The sequence below is a fragment of the Rattus norvegicus genome, chromosome 1 (assembly GCF_021556685.1).
Source record: "Rattus norvegicus strain SHRSP/BbbUtx chromosome 1, alternate assembly SHRSP_T2T, whole genome shotgun sequence".
Lineage (NCBI taxonomy): Eukaryota > Metazoa > Chordata > Mammalia > Rodentia > Muridae > Rattus > Rattus norvegicus.
Genome location: NC_141534.1, coordinates 92,456,933 through 92,474,093, shown reverse-complemented (window position 1 = coordinate 92,474,093; position 17,161 = coordinate 92,456,933). Strand labels below are relative to the sequence as shown.

The window sequence follows — 17,161 nt, the reverse complement described above, 5'->3', positions numbered from 1 at the left end:
CCACCGGGATAAAAATCGAGATGAGCGCTCTCTGGGACCCAAAAGTGGGGTGTTCTTAAATAGGAAGCTATTGCCAGCAGGTCCGAGGGAGATCGGCCTCCCAGAGGAGAGAGGAGGAGAGAGGGTCCTGGGATGCGGGGGACTCAAGAAGCAGGCTGGGGGGAGGGTGGCGTGCAAGGGGTGCGCCCCAGCTTTGGGGTGAAGTCTTTGCGGGAGGCGGGGCTTGTGGCTCCCGAGGGCTGGTCCGGAATGGGGGCGTCCGAGGAACGCCGGGTAGCAATCGAGTGTCCACGACGGTGAGCAGGGCTGTCTGGAGTCCTCAGGTCCTGCCTCCTTGCGGGACAGCGCAGCGCCAAGCAGTACCCCCGTCTCTGACTTGCAGTAGCAGCGGAAAAGTCTCAAAACTTTTTCCTCTTCTCCCAACCAGCTCGTCCCTCCTCCCACTCCTCCTCCCCCTCCTCCCTGCGGCGGCGGCGGCTGGTCTCAGACTCTGGGGCCTCGGACGGCTCCTCCGCTGCTCCCTTGCCGGCTCCCAGCGGAGGCCGGTTCCGCGGGCGGCTCAGAGCCGGGGGTGCCCCGAAGGGGCGTCCCCCCTGCCCCGGCCGGGGGCCTAGCTGTCTGGAGGATCCGCGGCGGGAGGAGGAGGGGGACGGCCTGGGGCGCGAAGGGCGGCGGCGGCGGGACCGGCTGGGGCGGCGGGGGTTTTGAAGCCGCCCCGGCCCCACCCAGGAAGCGCACGCGGGGCGGGGGCAGCCCCAGGGGGAGGGCATGGGGGGGCCACTGTCTTCATCTAGCGTGGGCGGGCTCCGAGGGGGGTCTCTTCAGCCCTGCGGGGAGGGGGCGGGCACCCCGGCCCCGCCCCACCTCCAGGGTGCTGCCTCCTGGCGGCGGAACACTACTAGAGCTGGTGACCAACAGAAGCGCCCCCCGTGGGTTTGGGAGTTGTTGAAGGGTCAAAGGGAAAATTGCGACTTCGTGAGAAAACAGGGTCCTATATTAGAGGGCCTAGGAGGCATAGAGCGAAAGGTAGGGGCAGACTTTGGGTTTGCTGATGAAAGTGTCAAGGAGGATTAAATAAGAAGACGGACATCTGAGAACTGCAGCGGGTACGAGGGGACACCTTACCTATGAGAAATGCATGCTTTTATTAAGTGCCCCTGACAGTGCCAAACAGCATGCTCTCCTCAAGTCCCTCCAACTCACAGACTTTTACCCGGTAATTCAGTGGAGCATGGGCCACAGGGGTAGTTCCTGGCCTTGCAGTCCATGGCATAAGGGCCATGACTTGGGTGAGATCAGGACTGACAGTCTCCAGAGTCTATGTGCCTGTTTCACTGCTGTGCCGTCGTGTGCGCAGGGCTGTGGATGATGGTGACTGGTGGCAGTGAAGTCCCTCAACACTCCACACCGTAGCGATCAAAGTGGCGCAGCAGCAGACCGATACCAAGGTGCACTGTGCCACCCGCGGCCGTGTGCAGGCGGTAGCGGTCGGCCCCGCTGTAGATGGTGTCTGCGTGCAGCAGCTGTGGCCCGCCACCCACGAAAGCCCGTGCTAGCTGCTCCCTCCAACTACCCAGGGGCCTCCATGTAGGGCAGTCCAGCTGGTGAGTGCCTGGGCTGCTAGGCACATGGCAAAAGCCATAGCCAGCAAGCTGGCAGCGGCCAAAGCTGTCCTGGGACCACACCTGGAGATGAAGTCGAGGCCAACCTGCAGGACAAGAGGGGTCAGAAAAAAGGACAAAGGAGGCAGACCTGCCCCTGGGTTCCCATCTCCTTGAAACCAGTAGAGACTAAGGTACAGCCCTTTTACGTTGGATTATTGCCTTAATTTCCTCTCTGTGTTCTCATCTCCCATCCACTCCACATAGTAGTCACAGGGATCTATAGAAATCCACATTACCCTCTTGCTCAAAACCCATCCATGGCTCCCCTGTGCCACAGTACAAAGTCCAAGCTCTCGAGTGTGAAAACTCATCAGGGCTGGCCTCATCTCACCTCCCTTCATGGTCTCTCTCTCCAAAGCCCCCAGGTCAGGACCTCAGCTAAGACCCCTTCTGCCCTCTCTCCTTATGGACCTGCTCTGCTCTCGCCCACCTGACTCAAGTTTCCTTTCTTCCCCAGTGCAACCATCTCTCCCATTCTTTAGGTTCCTAGTGGCCTCAGAGCACAGCTGAATGTCCCAGCCTGACAGTCCAATGCTTGGACGTGCAGCCCAGGTCCCCCGCTACCCTGAGCTCCTCCCTGGCAGGCCCTGTTCTCCAGGCTGGGGACACAGCAATGAACACAGCAGACAAAAATTCCTGCCCTGTGAAGCTGACATCCTAGACAACCAACATAGTAAATAAGTAAATTATAGGGTATGTCAGATGGTGATAACCGCTCTGGGGAAAAACAACAGCCAGAAAGGGAGGGGTGGAGATGTAGCTTGGAAAAGTGGGGAGCAGCTAAAGGAAGCTTTACTAAAGATGGGGACATTTGGGCTGAGCACTGCAGTGTACAGCTGGACTGTCAGCTCTTGGGAGGTAGAGGCAAGAGGATCCCTGCAAGTTCAAGGCTAGCCTGGGCTACACATGAGTTCTAGGCTATACAGGAAGACCTCACCTGGAAGGGTGCACACTTGGGCTGCTGAGGTTCCAGGCTGGCCTGCACTATGTTCTCAAAAGCAAACAAAGCAACCAGGATGCAACCGGTATAGAAATGCTTAAAGGAGTGGGCTAGCTAGGCACCTAGGGGGACGAGATCGTCAGTGCAACAGTTCTGAAGTAGGAGCTGGCCTGGTGGGCCCAACGGGACTAAAACAGGGAGTCATGGGGGACAAAGGACAGAGGTGACCTCCAGATTACATGGGGCCATGTGATGCTAGAGAAGACTCCAGCGTTTGCTCTGAGAGACAGGAGATCTGCAGGAAGGTTCTGTGCAGAGGAAGAACATGGTCGTATTTGTGTCCTCCCAGGGTCCGGTGCAGTCCCAGACCCTGATGCCTGGGTCTGGGAGCACAGTGAAGACGGGAAGGAAGAATGGTCCAGGTAAGAGAAGAAGGGCAGGATTTAGCTCAGTGGTAGAGCGCTTGCCTAGCAAGCACAAGGCCCTGGGTTTGGTCCCCAACTCCAAAAAAAAAAAAAAAAAAAACCCAAAAAACAAAAAACAAAAAAAAAAAAAAAAAAGAGAAGAAGGGCAGAGAGGGCTCAGTGGGGTGGCTGGGGTGAGAAGCAGAAGGAATGGGGTGAGAAGCAGAAGTGGGTTTCAGAGCCCCTAGGGTTTGCTGGTGAACAGCTAAGTGAGAGAGACTAAGAAGCAAGCAAGCAGGGAGGAAGCTACCAAAGGCCAGAACTGAGGCAACAAGGACTCAGTGCTCACACAGAAACTAGTATGCTGTCCAAGGGGAAAATCTGACCCATCCATTTCTTCCTGGGCTCCCCAGAGCCTTCAGGAGAGAGTCTTAGCACCTTTGCAGCCAAGGCCCTACATTCTGTCCCTACCTCCCCATCCCCTGCTGTTCTCTCCCGCAGACGTCTAATACCCACGTCTCCGGCTCTCTGCCTCCACCCTCTGCCTTTGTCCTTGGGACTAGTTAGCTTCTCCTGGCCTTTACAGCAGAGCTCTAACCCCTCTGCCATATAAGGCCATGGGACCAACCAGAGATGACTTCTGGGTCTCCACGGCCTCTGGGCTGGCCCCATCTAGAAACGGGTCCATCTTCTACCTAGAATAGAGGCCCTGAAGACAGGGCTTGGAGGGTCCTGTCTTAGTTGGGGACATCCCTTCTCAAGCTGGGCAGGCACAGACTCAGCAAACTGACAACTGACTGACATTGCTGAAATACCCGGGCAGCTTCCCAGCAAAGCAGCACTGCCATGCTACCTCCTCCCTCCTACACTCACTTCCCCTTTGAGCAGGACCTCTGTCCGTGTGTGAGCAGCGGCAACTGGCCCATTTCCTGTCCCTCGCCTTCCCATCCAGCTCTCTTCACCCTACCCGGCCTCCTCACTGCCTTCTCCTCTGCCACTTGACCCCCCTCCCCCTGCTATCTCCTCTACCCCGACCTCTGGCACATTCCACGGCCTAGGTAGGGTTTTGCATAGCTCGAGTGAAGCCTCAAATGCACCAGAAAAAGGACCCACAAAGTACGGGGAGCAGAGACGGCCAGGGTGTTCCAAGCCCAGCTCTTCCTAGTTTGACTGCCCCTTCCCTTCCTGTCATCCTGTACGTACCTTGGAGACCTTTTGTAGCAAAGTGCAGGTCAATGGGGTGGGACCAGTAAGCCATGTCCCCTGTCTGGGGTGTGTCTACCTGCGTCTGGCCTTCCCGGACGCCTGACAGGAGCTTCCATGCGGCCCCTGTAATGAGAACAGGACACAGGGTTGGGGGTGAGTAGCACCCTTCAGGAAGGAGACCTGGTTTGTTTTCCCCTGGTATTTGGGAGTGGGGAGTTACACAGTGTAAACACTAGAACCAAATATCTGGATTCAGATCTTGGCACCCGCAGTCTACACCTGAAATCTCAGCATGTGGGAGTGTGTGGAGGGCTTTCCTGGGCTGCCTGATGAGTGTGAAGTCAGCATGGGCTACAGCGTGGGTCTCAAAAGGAAAACCGGAAGGAGATGAAGAGCACCTGAGAGAGAACAGACCTGGGCGGTGATGGCACTCACATTTAGTCTTAGCCCTCAGGAGACAGAGGCAGGCAGATCTCTGTGAGTTCGAAACCAGCCTGGTCTACAGGAGTTCCCAGGGCTGCCAGGGCTACATAGAAAAACCCTGTCTCAGAAAACAAATAAAGTCTGGTACTATTCATACATGTATTGTGTATTTTGCAGTGTTCGGGATGGAACCTAGAGCACTAAATATGCAAGGGCTCTGTAGCAACAATGTACAATCCACAGCCCCAAGTCTTATCTTCTTTTATCTGTGCAACCCCTGCAGAGTTACTTTTCTCTGTTTCCCTATCTATAGAACGAGTGACAAAAAAAAAAAAAGTCTCACAATTTATGAGAAGATGTAGAGCAAATATGGAGTATTGATTTTTAAAATATTCATCATGTGTTAGTCCTTATGCATACTGCTGGGGATACCATCCAGACAGGAGCCTTGTGTGTTATTCGGTACGTGCTCTATGCTCTAATGAGTTATATTCTCAGCACCGGTATCCTCTCATATAGCCAAGGCTAGCCTCAAACCTCTTACGTACTGAGAATGACCTTGAACTTGTCCTGACCCTCCTGCCTACCTTCCCCAAGTGATGAGATTCCTGGCATCCTTTCCCTACTATCCCCACCACCCCCATTCAGAGGCCTAGTTCAAAAACCTCACGAGATTAGGCACCATCTGAGAGCAGCACACCATGGCCCCAGTGAGGAATAAGGGGAAAGTGCCCACCTACTGAGCGCTAAATCCCAGATGCTGTGCTAAATGCTCCAGGAAATGCCTTCATCGTATCTCCCTCGCCCAGCACATACACCAAGCTGTCAGACTCCTCACTGTCACCTCGAAAAAAAGCCACACGTGCACTCTTGATCCAGTCAGTCATCAGCCACTACCCTTCCCCACCCTGGAGCCTCACTGGTCCTGTCCTGCTCCCTTGCCTCAGGGCCTTGGCAGTGGCTGTTCCTTTTGCCTGGAAATGTCTGCTCCTGGGTGCCCTATTTCCGGCCTTTTCCCTCCTGCCCCAATTCAAGAGCCACTTGCACAGAAAGGCTTTCTCTGACTCAGACCTCCCTATCCCAAATCAACCTCCAGTACATCACTCTGCTTCTTTTTTTCTAGCGCTTACGATAATCTTGTGAATATTTTGTGCTCTTTTCTTTGAGACAGGGTCTCTTGCCATGTAGCATAGGCTGGCACCAAACTTGTAGGGGTTTGGGGATTTAGCTCAGTGGTAGAGCGCTTGCCTAGGAAGCGCAAGGCCCTGGGTTCGGTTCCCAGCTCCGGAAAAAAAAAAGAAAAGAAAAAAAAAACTTGTAATGGAAGGCTTCCTAGGTGCTGGAATTATAGATATGCATAACCACACCTAGCTTGTCTACTGGCCTGAGGACAGGAAGTGTGTGTGTGTGTGTGTGTGTGTGTGTGTGTGTGTGTGTGTGTGTGTTCTATGTCACAGCCCCATATGCTTACGGGCTATGTTTTCAGATGGTGGTATAACCTGAAAGAAAAGGATATTTTTTCTTTCTTTTTTTTTTTTTTTTTTTTACCCCGGAGCTGGGGACTGAACCCAGGGCCTTGCGCTTTCTAGGCAAGCGCTCTACCACTGAGCTAAATCCCCAACCCCTGGATATTTTTTTTTTTTAAAGCAGACAGTATGGTATAAGTTCATTGGAGAGTCGTGGAAAGAACATGGAGACATAGGCTAGGGGAGGCGGGTGGGTATTAGTTGGGAATGTGGGAAGAATACCTGTGTGGATGCCCCACTTGCAGAAGAGGCTACCTTCAGAGAAACCCGTGGCCCCTATGATCTGCCCGATCACGTGCACTTCGGCCATGGCTCTAGGAAAGGAAAAATCCAATCACAGCTCTGTGAGGTAAACTTATTATTTCCTTTGGACAACTGGGAAAACTGAAGCCAATATAGCATGAAGAACAGTACTGTGATTCTAAGCTAATTCCACTAACACACTGACAATGTGGTCTTCATCACAGATACAAGCCACCTTCCCAGAAAAGCCCAAGAAAAATGGGGAAGACCCCCCACCCCCGAGAGGTGCGGGAATCTGCACCAGTAAACCAAGGCGCAGACACTTAGAAAGCCCCGCCCCAGGATGTGTGACTCCACCCATTCGCGGTAGATCAGCCACGCTTCAAAAGGCGCATGCGTCTCAGATGTAGTGCTGCTTTAGCCCTACCCCTAGGCGTAGCGCATGCGTCGCTCCTACCTCTGCGTACTTGACCGTTAGAAGCGAAAGCTGCTTCGGGGATGGTAGTTCATGGGCCTGGCCTCTTCTTCTTTGCGGCCGCCGCCGAGGCTAGTCTCGCGCCCCGCCCGGGCCCTTCCAGGCGGAGGAAGACCTGAGGTAGATAGGTCCGCAGCCTCGCTCTCCTAGGGTTCCCGGGTTGTTGCTGGGGCAACAGCAGGCTCCTCCCCTGAGCCCGCCCTGTGCGCTGATGATTGGTGCTATATTTGCCCTCTGGGGGTGGGGCGTAGTTGTGATGGACGCAGTCATTCGGTACATTTTTGGGAACTCTGCGTCGGTCTTACCCTCGCGACGCCTTACGCCTCAGAGTGGGAGGCCTGGCGGGTTATCTCCATCAGCAGTCGAGGAAGTTAGAGCGCCAACTGTTTCCTCTCCATATCTTCTTCACGCAATAAGAAAATCTATTGATAGTCTTTGCTTCCTTAAACAAAACAAAACACCTTTCCTGTTCAGGATCATAGTCAGAACGAAGCCAGATGACACCAAACGGGCACCTAAAGGAATTCACATTGTGATCATCTCTCTGTTACAGCTGAAGGGATAAAAGGATCTCCACATTCTGACACTAGAGGACTTGGGAAGTAGGTTTTCTCTTCTGTTACAGGTTTTCTCTTCAGTTTTCAGAGCTCCCTCACATTGCTGCTTGTTGCTCTTCCAGAGAACTGAAATTCTGTTCCCAGCATTCTGCACCTCCAGCTCCAGGAGTTACAGCTCCACCTCTTCCCTCCCCCTGCACATGTGGCATACACAAATAATAAAAATAAACCCTACAAAAGGAAAGGAAGAAGCCCCTTTGGCAGAGGATTGAAGGGGGTCTCTTTCCTTTTTTCTTAGATTTTTTTTGAGTTGGAGCCAATTTTAAAATTTAAAACATTTGGGCTGGAGATTTAGCTCAGTGGTAGAGCGCTTACCTAGGAAGCGCCAGGCCCTGGGTTCGATCCCCAGCTCCGGAAAAAAAAAATTTAAAACATTTTATGATGAGTATTGTGGCTTGTGAGAGACTGAGGCAGGAGGATTGCTGCAAATTTAAAGCTACCCTGGGCTATCGAGTGAGTTCCAGGCCAATCCCCTTTAAAACAAAACAAAACAAACAAACAAACAAACAAAAAAACACCAAGAACGTGGCGCGCGCGCGCGCGTGTCTGTGTGTGTGTGTGTGTGTGTGTGTGTGTGCGCGCGCGCGCGTGTTCTGGTATTCTGGTGTATGTTGCATATGTAGAGGCCAGAAGCTAGCTCACCAACCTCCAAGGTTGTCCCTCAGAAGCTATCCACCGTTTTCCCTTCCAATTTTCAGGGTATGTGTTACCAACACTAACGCCACTGGTTTTGTTTATTTGCTTTTCTGTTTGTATGGCTGCTTTACCAGTATATCTCAGCACCAGGTGCATACAGTGCCTGTCAAGGCTACAAGGGGCCTCTGGCGTCCTGGAGATGGAGTTGCAGGCAGTAGTGACCACCCAGGATGCATGCTAAGAATAGAACTTAAGACCTATGTAAGAGCAGAATACGCTCTTAGCAACTGAGCCATCTCTCCGGGCCAGTCATACAGCATTTGTTGTATTGACTTATTTCATTCAGTAAAACCGTCTGTCACACAGCCTCATCCACATTGTAAGTGTGTGTCAGAATGTCCCTCCTTTTCTTCGGGCGTTTCCCTAGAAGCGGGATTCCGGAACAACAGGGTTGCCATATTGTTCTCCATGGCAGCTGGAATAGAGCTTCACACCTTGCTTGCTTCTCTCACTGACTCATCTTAGAAACAGAAGGATCTAAATTACCCTCTTCAAATGTATCACTTTCTAAGTATTACGTACAGAAAAGTGCACAAACAATAAACAAATGTCACGGAATATACCTGCTGCCCAAAGGAAACAAGGCGCAGGTTATGGATAGTTTGTATACCTATTTACTCAGCGTTGAAACCTTCCATGAAGGATAAAGAACCCATAGGAATCAGGAAGTAGGCTGGAGAGAGAGAGAGCTTGGTGGTTAAGATGTTTGCTGTTCTTCCAGAGGACCTGAGATCCGTTTCCAGCATCCATGTCCAGTGGCTCAGTGGTTGAGCCCCTGGCTAGAATCCTCCAGTGAGGGGCTGGGGGCGTGGCTCAGTGGTAGAGCCCCTGGCTAGAATCCTCCAGTGAGGGGCTGGGGGCGTGGCTCAGTGGTAGAGCCCCTGCCTAGAATCCCCCAATGAGAGGCTGGGGGGTGTGGCTCAGTGGTAGAGCCCTTGTCTAGAATCCCACAGTAAGGGATAGGAGGTATGGTTCAGAGGTAGAGGCCCTACCTAGAATCCCCCTGGTAAGGAAGTGACAAAGGTACAGTTAGTTGCCTATTAGCATGCAGGGAATTTTGGCTTCTCTAGCATTAAATCTCTTAATCTCCCTCTCTCTGTCTGTCTCTCTCTCTCTCTCTCTCTCTCTCTCTCTCTCTCTCTCTCTCTCTCTCTCTCTCTCCACATTCTAGGACTCACACACACACACACAAGCCCCCCAGGCCTTCCCTGGAAGAGGTGGACTGAGGAGGCGCTACAAGGCCATAGTTTACCTTGACAGGAATTCGCCACTAGGAGGGAAAGGAGGGTGGGCTGTCACTGAGCTCAGTGGTCTGATGGAAAAATGAGGCTGGTAGGAGTTCATACCGTTATCCTTCGAGTCTGAAAGGAGGGCCTACTTTATGCCAGGCAATGTTTTCTGGCCCGAGGCACAGCCCTGAACAAAAGAAAATAAATCCCAGACCCGGGGGAGCTGATGCTGATGGGAGCAGGCAGGAAGCATGCAAACGGAAGAGGTTAGCAGTTTTTTACTTGGTGTAAAAGACAACTGGAGCAAGAGGAAGGAGCTAGTAAATACGTTCTGGTGAAAACCATCCTGGCCCTTGCCCCTGGCATTATCCCTCCTGTGGGTCTCTGTGCCAGAAACTCAGACTGAGCCAAGCGTGCTCCCAGACGCCATCTGCTCTCTCTGGGAGTGGGGCCCGTGCCAGCTTGAGTGTTTGGACTCTTGGCAAAGTTCCCTGGCACCCTAGAGCTAGGGAACTCCAGGGCCCCACATCAGGCCAGGGGAATCCTCCCCGTCTAGCCAGATGGAGGACTGCAGGAGAGGGAGGCAATGAAAGCTGTGTGGGCTTCCTGAAGGAGGGGGATGTCTTGGAGAGCCAGGAGAATTCTTCAGTTGAACAGGCATGAGTTATGAACAATAAAATTGATAGACACATTTCACGTGTTCACCGCGCATACTTTGCCAGGTTTTGGGTAAATGTGTGGGCATTTGTTGTCACATCTAAGTTAAATCCATATGTTGGGCTGTTGAAATGACTCGGGAACGGGGAGTTTGCTGCTAATCCTGTAACCTGTGTTGGATCCCAAGTACATACCTGGTGGAAGAAAATAATCTACTCCTACAACTCGTCCTCTGATTTCTACTCATGCCTGCTCTATGCAGCATGTGTGCACCACACAATAAATAAGTGTAATGAAATAAATTTAATTGTATGTCATCACATCTAGGAGTCTGGGCATACGTCCTGAGTTTTCAGATGAAGGAACGTAAGTTTAGACAGATAAAGCTATCTATGGTCCAAAGTACACACCAAGTGCCTTGAGATGCCTGCAAAGGACCCGTATGCAGAAAGCCCAATCCTGAATCACGGACACCACCAGAGACACTGATGAATGCTTATAGCACCCCTTCCTAGACCATTCCTCGGCCTCTGTCCTCAGTCTTCCTACCTCGGCTTCTTCGCTTCCTCGAGGTCAGTAAGGAATTCAGCTGCGGTCTGTTGGCACTAGTTCCATTTGTTTGTGTCAGCACAGGCGCCAGTGTCCTGGCCTCAGTTTCCTCATCTGCAAATTGAAAGGAATGCAGCTAGCACGGGGCCAGGGGCAGCATCCGCACTCATTGAACAAGCTGTGTTCTCGGGCCAGTTACTTCACCTCTCTGCGCCTCTTTGCTGCGGTGTAAAATAAGACCATATACCGTGCCTCTTAGAATTGTTCTGTGTCTGTGTATATTTAAAGCACCTCTTAGAACAAGGCACAAAGCTGTGGTCGGTGCTATTACTGTTGTTGCGGGGCCATCTTTTTGGGGGAGGAAAGTGGGGTCCAGCCATGTTCCAACCAACAGGTTTCAGCCTCCTTAAGGGAGAAGCTGCTGCTGGCTCTGGGACCCCCAGAGTCGAAGAAGCCTTCAAGACCCCCTCCCGGGGCACCGCGGATAGGCGGAGTCTGGAGCTATTGCCCCGCCTCTCTCCTCCCACTGCGCGCTGCGGGGTGGCCGGGGCGCAGAGACCAAAGCGCAGCTCAGCAGCTCTCAGACCCTGTACGGGGTACCCGGGACACCCGATCTCTGGGTTCAGGTTTGCCCATCTCTGGGCGGCAGGGCAAGGTGGGTGCCCTGCGAGACCCAAGGAGGTCGGGCGTCTGGCTGTGGGCGGTGAGAATTGATGGGGACATTGCTCTTCCCCCGGGGTCCTGGCGTTGCGGGGGCGAACCTTTGGCGGAGACCTGCGCTAGATTTGGAATGATGTGGGGCAGGGGAATAGTAGAACGAGAAAGATCTTTCTGGTTGAGTGTTAACAGTACATATGCTGGAGAGCTAAGGCGACAGACAGGCTAGTGGGGGAGATGCGTGGCGTCCTGGGCGCGGTGGAAAAGGGGCAAGGTGTGACACCGGTTGAGCTGGACAGGTGTGCAATGGAAGGGATGAGAGCTGAGAAGAGAGGCGGTGGAGGTGGGGTGGAGTGGGGGGTTATCTGCGTGGTGAGGGTGTTTGCGGTTTCAGATGCAGCAAAGGTGAGGACTGATTGTGTAAGGAGGCTCAGGGACACATAATAACGTTGTCGGCCTCAGACATGTTTCTGAGGGGAGCCACTGTCATTTGCAGCATGTGCTCAAGGAGACCTTTGACAGACAACAGGGTGTGGGTGAGGGTGGGTTTACCTTGATGGTGACAGTGGCCCTGGGAACTGAGTTTGAGTGACGGCTAGAGGAGTGTGAACTAGGGTGGAGTTCCTAAGTCACTGGGGGTGAGGGATGGATGTGTGCATTACAGGAGGAAGGCTGTGGACCTGCGAACCTGGGGATGGGAGGGCTCAAGGGACAAACGTGTGTAAGACATGGTTTACAATGATCAAACAACAGGTACACAATTTTTATTTTACTATTTATTTTTGGTTTTTCAAGACAGGATTTCTCTGTATGTCCTTGGCTGCCTTGAACTTGCCTTGTGGACCAGGCTGTCCTGGAACTTAAGAGATCCACTTTCCTCTGCCTCCCAAGTGCTAGGATTAAAGGTGTGTGCCACCACTGCCCAGTGGTGTGTAATTTTTAAAAAGTGATTTATCTTTATTTTATGTGCATTGGTGTTTTGCTTGCATGTATGCCTGTGTGAGAGCATCAGATTCCTGGAACTAGACAGTTGTGAGCCACCATGTGGGTGCTGGGGATTGAACCTGAAGCCCCTGGAAGAGCAGCCATTTCTCCAGCCCTAAAGGTCTATAATTTTGTTTTTAAATTGAACCCAGAATTGACCATCAGGGTTCCTGAATAGTCTGTGTAAATTAGGTAACCCCTTTCTATTCTCAAAGTCTGTTTTTCTATCTGTAAAGTGAATAGAAGGGTGTTTTGAGCTCACTCGTTTCTAAAGCCGATAGGCAGACGGGTGATGGATGAAGGCAAAACTTTTGCAATTTGCATTGTCTCCCTGTCTCCAGGTCTCTTTACTATAGCCATGGACAACTCCAGCATACAGGAACTCCAGCAACCCTTACTGCCAAGCGTAACCTGGGACCTCCTTGCTTCCAAGTCTGAGAAACCAGAGCTGGGAACCCTCTTCCCAGAAACTGCCTTTGCAGATTCCCCGAGAGGCTGGCAGCTTCTTCTCCCACCTCTTCCTTCAGTGAGCGCTGGCCTGGGGGAGCCTGAGACCCCTGACCTTGAGGTAGGAGCATCAGGTTGACAGCAGAGCTACCTGCCTAGGTCTGGAGTCTCTCTTGACTATTGAGGGCTGGCTGGGAGTCTCACGAGTCTCTGTGGAGCCACGACAGACCTGGAGCTCTCTCTGTAGACCAGGCCAGTCTTGAACTCAGAGAGATCCACCTGGTCCTGTCTCCCAAATGCAGTCTTTTGCTTTTCTTTTTCTTCAGACTTTGACCACTTTCTTTAATCTTTGTTTGCTGTCTCCCTTCCAATCTAACTACTTCTCGTTCCAGAACCCGTAAACATCTGGCTTCTGTTGACCCAGTCTTTGAAGTTAAAGTCTTTAATTTAAAAAAAAAACAAACAACAACAACCCTAACATTTATTTGTGTGTGCATGCTCCGTATGGAGTGAGGCCAGGGCACACATGTAGAGTCAGAGGACAGCTTTCATTAGGCTCAGCGGCCGGTGGCTTTACCTGCTGACCTAGCTCCCTGATCTCCCTCCCACTGCTTTAGAAAATATTCTTTTAATTTTAGATTTTGATTCTATTACTTTAAACCATTTTATTTTTATGTGTGTGGGTGTTTTGCTTTCGTATCTGTGCTTTATATTCATGCGGTGTCTGTGGACGCCAGAAGAGGGCGCTAGGTCTCTTTGGGACTAGTGTTAACAGAGTTGTGAGTTACCATGTGGGTGGGTGCCGGGAATCCAACATGGATCCTCTGCCAGCTCCCTTAACCAATGAGCTCTCTACAGCCCTTATTGTGTGTGTGTGTGTGTGTGTGTGTGTGTGTGTGTGTGTGTGTGTGTGTGTGTGTGCGCGCGCACATGTGCGTGCGCATGCATGCGTGTCCCCAGTGAGTAACACATTTCCTACTATTCAGATCACCTGGACCTGGAGTTACAAAGCTGTAACCACTCAGCCATCTCTCCAGCCCCTACTCCCCCTTTCTCAGTCTGTGTATCTCTCAGGCTGACCTTAAATTCTTCATCCTTCTACCTCAGCCTCCAAGAATGCTTGGAAAGGTTTGTGCCAACATGACCATCTTAAAGTTACTTTTTAAATTTTGTTTTGTTGTTTGAGACAGGATATTTCTGTGTAGACCAGGCTGTCCTGGAACTCAGAGATCCACCTGCCTCTGCCTCCTGAGTGCTGGGATTAAAGGTGTGCACCGCCATCACCTGTAGCAGTCAGGTGATTTATCTTCTTTGAGACAAGGCTTGATATTCGTGCCAGCCTGAACTTCTCAGCTCACATTCTTTTTTTTTTTGCCTCAGCCCCAAGTAACTAGAATCATGGCCTATGCCACTCCACCTGGTTTATCTCTTGTGCAATGGCTTCATGTAGCCCAGGCTAGCCTCAAACTCACTATGTAATTGAAGGTGACCTTGAACTTGTGTTCCTCCTGCTTCCACCTCCTGAAGGCTGGGGTTAAGGCAGGTGCCAGCACCCTGGTTTTCCCATTGTATGAGGCAGGGTCTCGGTAAGTTGCCTAGGTTGAGTTAGAACTTTATAGCCCAGCAGGACTTGAAATTTCAGTCCCCTGGACCAGACTTGGTTTTTGTCACTTTTTCTTTAAAAATCTCAGAGTGACTTTATGTCATATTCTGTCAAGTGAGTAGCAAACCTGCCCAGATTCAAGGGGAAGAACATCAGAGTCACATCAGAGTATTTGGAGCAGAGGGTTTTGGCATACAGCTCTAATCCCAGAACTCCCGGGGGAAAGGCAGGTGGATTTCTGTTGGCCAACCTGGACTACATAGTAGAGACCAGTAAGTGCCCACAACCCTGACACTCAGGAAGCTGAAGCAGGAGAATGGCTTCAGACAGCTAGACTACACATAGCTCTGAAGGATAGACAGCCTAGGGCTACAGAGAGACAGACCTCGTCTAAATCAAACCAAGTACATGAGGTTGAAAACAGCCTGCCACACATAGTAAATACCATTTTACTGCCTCTGATTGTTCCTAGCATCAAGGGCTTTGACAACTGTATTGCCCCTCTAAGTCCCTGTTTGTGTATGGTATATTTGACTGTGTGTCTGGACATTTTGTTTGAAAAAATGTTTAGGATCAATCATTTCGAGGCCTAGAATGAAGGTACCTTTCCCAGAGAAGATTTGGTCTGCTCCTGATGAGCTGCCTGGAGGTATCAGCGATGGATTCTGTTTTTCCCTTTACTTATTTTCTCCAGACAGGTCTCATGTAACCCAGGTAGGCCCCCTGACGACCTTCCTACCTCTGCACTAGGAATGCTGGGTCACAAGCACACTTGGCTTTACACTCATTTGGGGCAGGCAGGTTTGTCCTGACAATTCAGAACACTGGAGCATCTCTAACTCCTGTACATTCTCATGACCCCGCTTCAGCCGTTTTCACCCAAGGATTATTCGCAATAGCTGGATCCTTGAGAATGAACTCAGCACCCTGGGGGTGGGTCTCTCTGGAGATCCTCAGAGTCCAATGTCTCCCCTCTGAGGGAACCAGGGGATGGAGAAGTCTCTGGGAGGGCCCCTGGGAAGCACACTGGTCTTCAGGGGTGATGGGGGGAGGAGGGTGAGGACTACCATCTATGCTCTCTCCTGTTTGTAGGACACATCATCCAGTGACAGTGACTCAGATGATGATGGGGGTGACCGGCTCTCTCCACTTCTTCCCCATGACCACCTGGGCCTGGCGGTGTTCTCTGTGCTGTGCTGCTTTTGGCCTGTGGGCATCGCTGCCTTCTGTCTGGCCCACAAGGTCAGTCTGTGTTGGGACTGGGAAGGGTGCTGACTTAGGAGAAAAAAGAAGCAAGAGCCACGCTATGCTTAAGGCCACAGTGGGGTAGGCTGGAGAGAAGGTTCCACATAGAAACACACAGGTATGAGTAGATGTGGTTGTGACCGCCTGTCATCCCAGTCAGTATTTGGAGAGCTGAGGAGTTTCAAGGCCAACCTGGCTACAAAGTAGGATCTTGTCTTCAAAGAACCAAAACCAAAAAAGAACAGGGCCAAGGATGCAGCTCAATGGGCAGAGCGCTTGCCTGGTGTGCATCAAGTGCTGAGTTTGATGATCAACACATAAGAGACGAAGGTGGGGTGATCTAAACTCAAGGTTATCTTTAGCTGCAAAGGGACCTCAGGCCAGCCTGTGTTATCCGAGACTGTGTCAGAACAACCAAACACTATATAAAGTAAAAACAAAGGAAGGAAACTGGAGGAAAACCAAGGCACATTTCATGACTCCAGAGTGGTGGTGAAGGGCTTAGAATCATCCTCATTCCACTCTTTAAGAGACTACAGAAGCTAGTGAGCGCCCTACGGCTTTGCTCCTCAGTAAATGGGAACGATCCTCTCTTGGGTTTACTGTGTAAATCAACTGAGTTAATATCCTGGCATATGATAGTGGCATCTGGAAATCCCCCAGACAAGGTTTCTCTGTGTAGCCTTGGCTGCCCTGGAGCTCACCCTGTAGACCAGGCTGGTCTTAAATACATAAGAGATCTGCCTGCCTCTGCCTCTCAGTGCTGGGATTAAAGGTGTAGGACACCACCTATGTAATACATTCTTTCATTAAATATCCACCAACTACATTGCCCCAACCCCGTTTTGGGAATAGACAAATGGATTAGTCATGCTGGGTGGGGGAAGGGGAGCGAGCCACAGGAAGCAGGACAGAGGGTGAGGGGGGCACTTTGGTTACCACTGCCCACTGCCTCTACAGACCAGCAAGGCTTGGGCCAAGGGGGACGTCCAAGGGGCAGGGGCTGCCTCCCGCCGTGCTTTCCTGCTGGGGGTCCTTGCCGTGGGGCTGGGCCTGTGCACATATGCGGCTGCCCTGGTGACCTTGGCTGCCTACCTTGCCTCCCGAGACCCGCCCTAGTTGCTCTTCGGCCCCCACTGTGAATGCAGAGACCAGAGGACCATCAAACCCGTGAGCAGAATGGATGATCTTGGTGCACACATGGTGACGGCGAGGACATCACTCAGAAACAAGTCAGCTGGAGGTCCCCTCCCTTTCCTGGCCACCCCCACCCTCCAGAAAGAAGCAATGTGAGAGATTAAAGATACCCTGAAGCCAAACCGGAGTCTGTCTGTGCTTGGATATGTCCAGGGTGGACAGGGAGGACTATCTGAGAGCAGGAAGGAAGGGCCGGCTACGTTAGCTGGCATTGGACCGCAGAGCTGGAGGTGGGATGTTACACTATCTCTTCTCCAGTCATCCGAGTACACGACGACCTGGCAGCTGCGTGACCCTAGACAGAATGACTTCCTGAACTGGTCTCATCTGTGTGTGTGCCTTAGCCTGTCTCTGAGCTCTTCCCACAGCAGAGGGAGAACTATTCAGTAGTCCATAATC

The 17,161-nt window shown here is 51.8% G+C and overlaps 2 protein-coding genes and 1 long non-coding RNA gene across 13 annotated transcripts; 2 read left to right on the top strand and 1 right to left on the bottom strand.

Annotated features, from left to right (window-relative positions):
- Nucleotides 1–1,121: 1,121 nt before the first annotated feature.
- B9d2 (B9 domain containing 2) lies at nt 1,122–7,049 on the bottom strand. 2 transcript variants are annotated; one of them, NM_001444201.1, is given in 4 exon segments: nt 1,122–1,708; nt 4,212–4,337; nt 6,386–6,477; nt 6,864–7,049. In NM_001444201.1, coding segments are annotated over 3 exon segments (528 nt in total). In that variant the 5' UTR covers nt 6,474–6,477; nt 6,864–7,049; the 3' UTR covers nt 1,122–1,394.
- LOC134482996 (uncharacterized) lies at nt 1,358–4,793 on the top strand. Its single transcript, XR_015650076.1, has 4 exons — nt 1,358–1,795; nt 2,147–2,357; nt 2,954–3,026; nt 4,471–4,793. It is a non-coding gene; the product is annotated as an uncharacterized LOC134482996 (long non-coding RNA).
- A 4,105-nt stretch (nt 7,050–11,154) lies between the features above and the next one.
- Nucleotides 11,155–16,884, top strand: Tmem91 (transmembrane protein 91). 10 transcript variants are annotated; one of them, XM_087615115.1, is made up of 6 exons: nt 11,155–11,284; nt 12,082–12,191; nt 12,612–12,838; nt 14,892–15,034; nt 15,413–15,562; nt 16,526–16,884. In XM_087615115.1, exons 4-6 carry the CDS (start codon nt 14,915–14,917, stop codon nt 16,682–16,684), a joined length of 429 nt encoding a protein of 142 aa, XP_087471241.1. In that variant the 5' UTR covers nt 11,155–11,284; nt 12,082–12,191; nt 12,612–12,838; nt 14,892–14,914; the 3' UTR covers nt 16,685–16,884. The 10 variants fall into 10 exon arrangements, with proteins under 10 accessions (XP_087471241.1, NP_001419621.1, NP_001419618.1 ...); NM_001432692.1 differs by lacking the exon at nt 14,892–15,034 and having other exon boundaries at nt 11,183–11,284; nt 12,086–12,191; nt 16,674–16,884; NM_001432689.1 differs by lacking the exon at nt 14,892–15,034 and having other exon boundaries at nt 11,183–11,284; nt 12,086–12,191.
- The last annotated feature ends 277 nt before the right edge of the window (nt 16,885–17,161 follow it).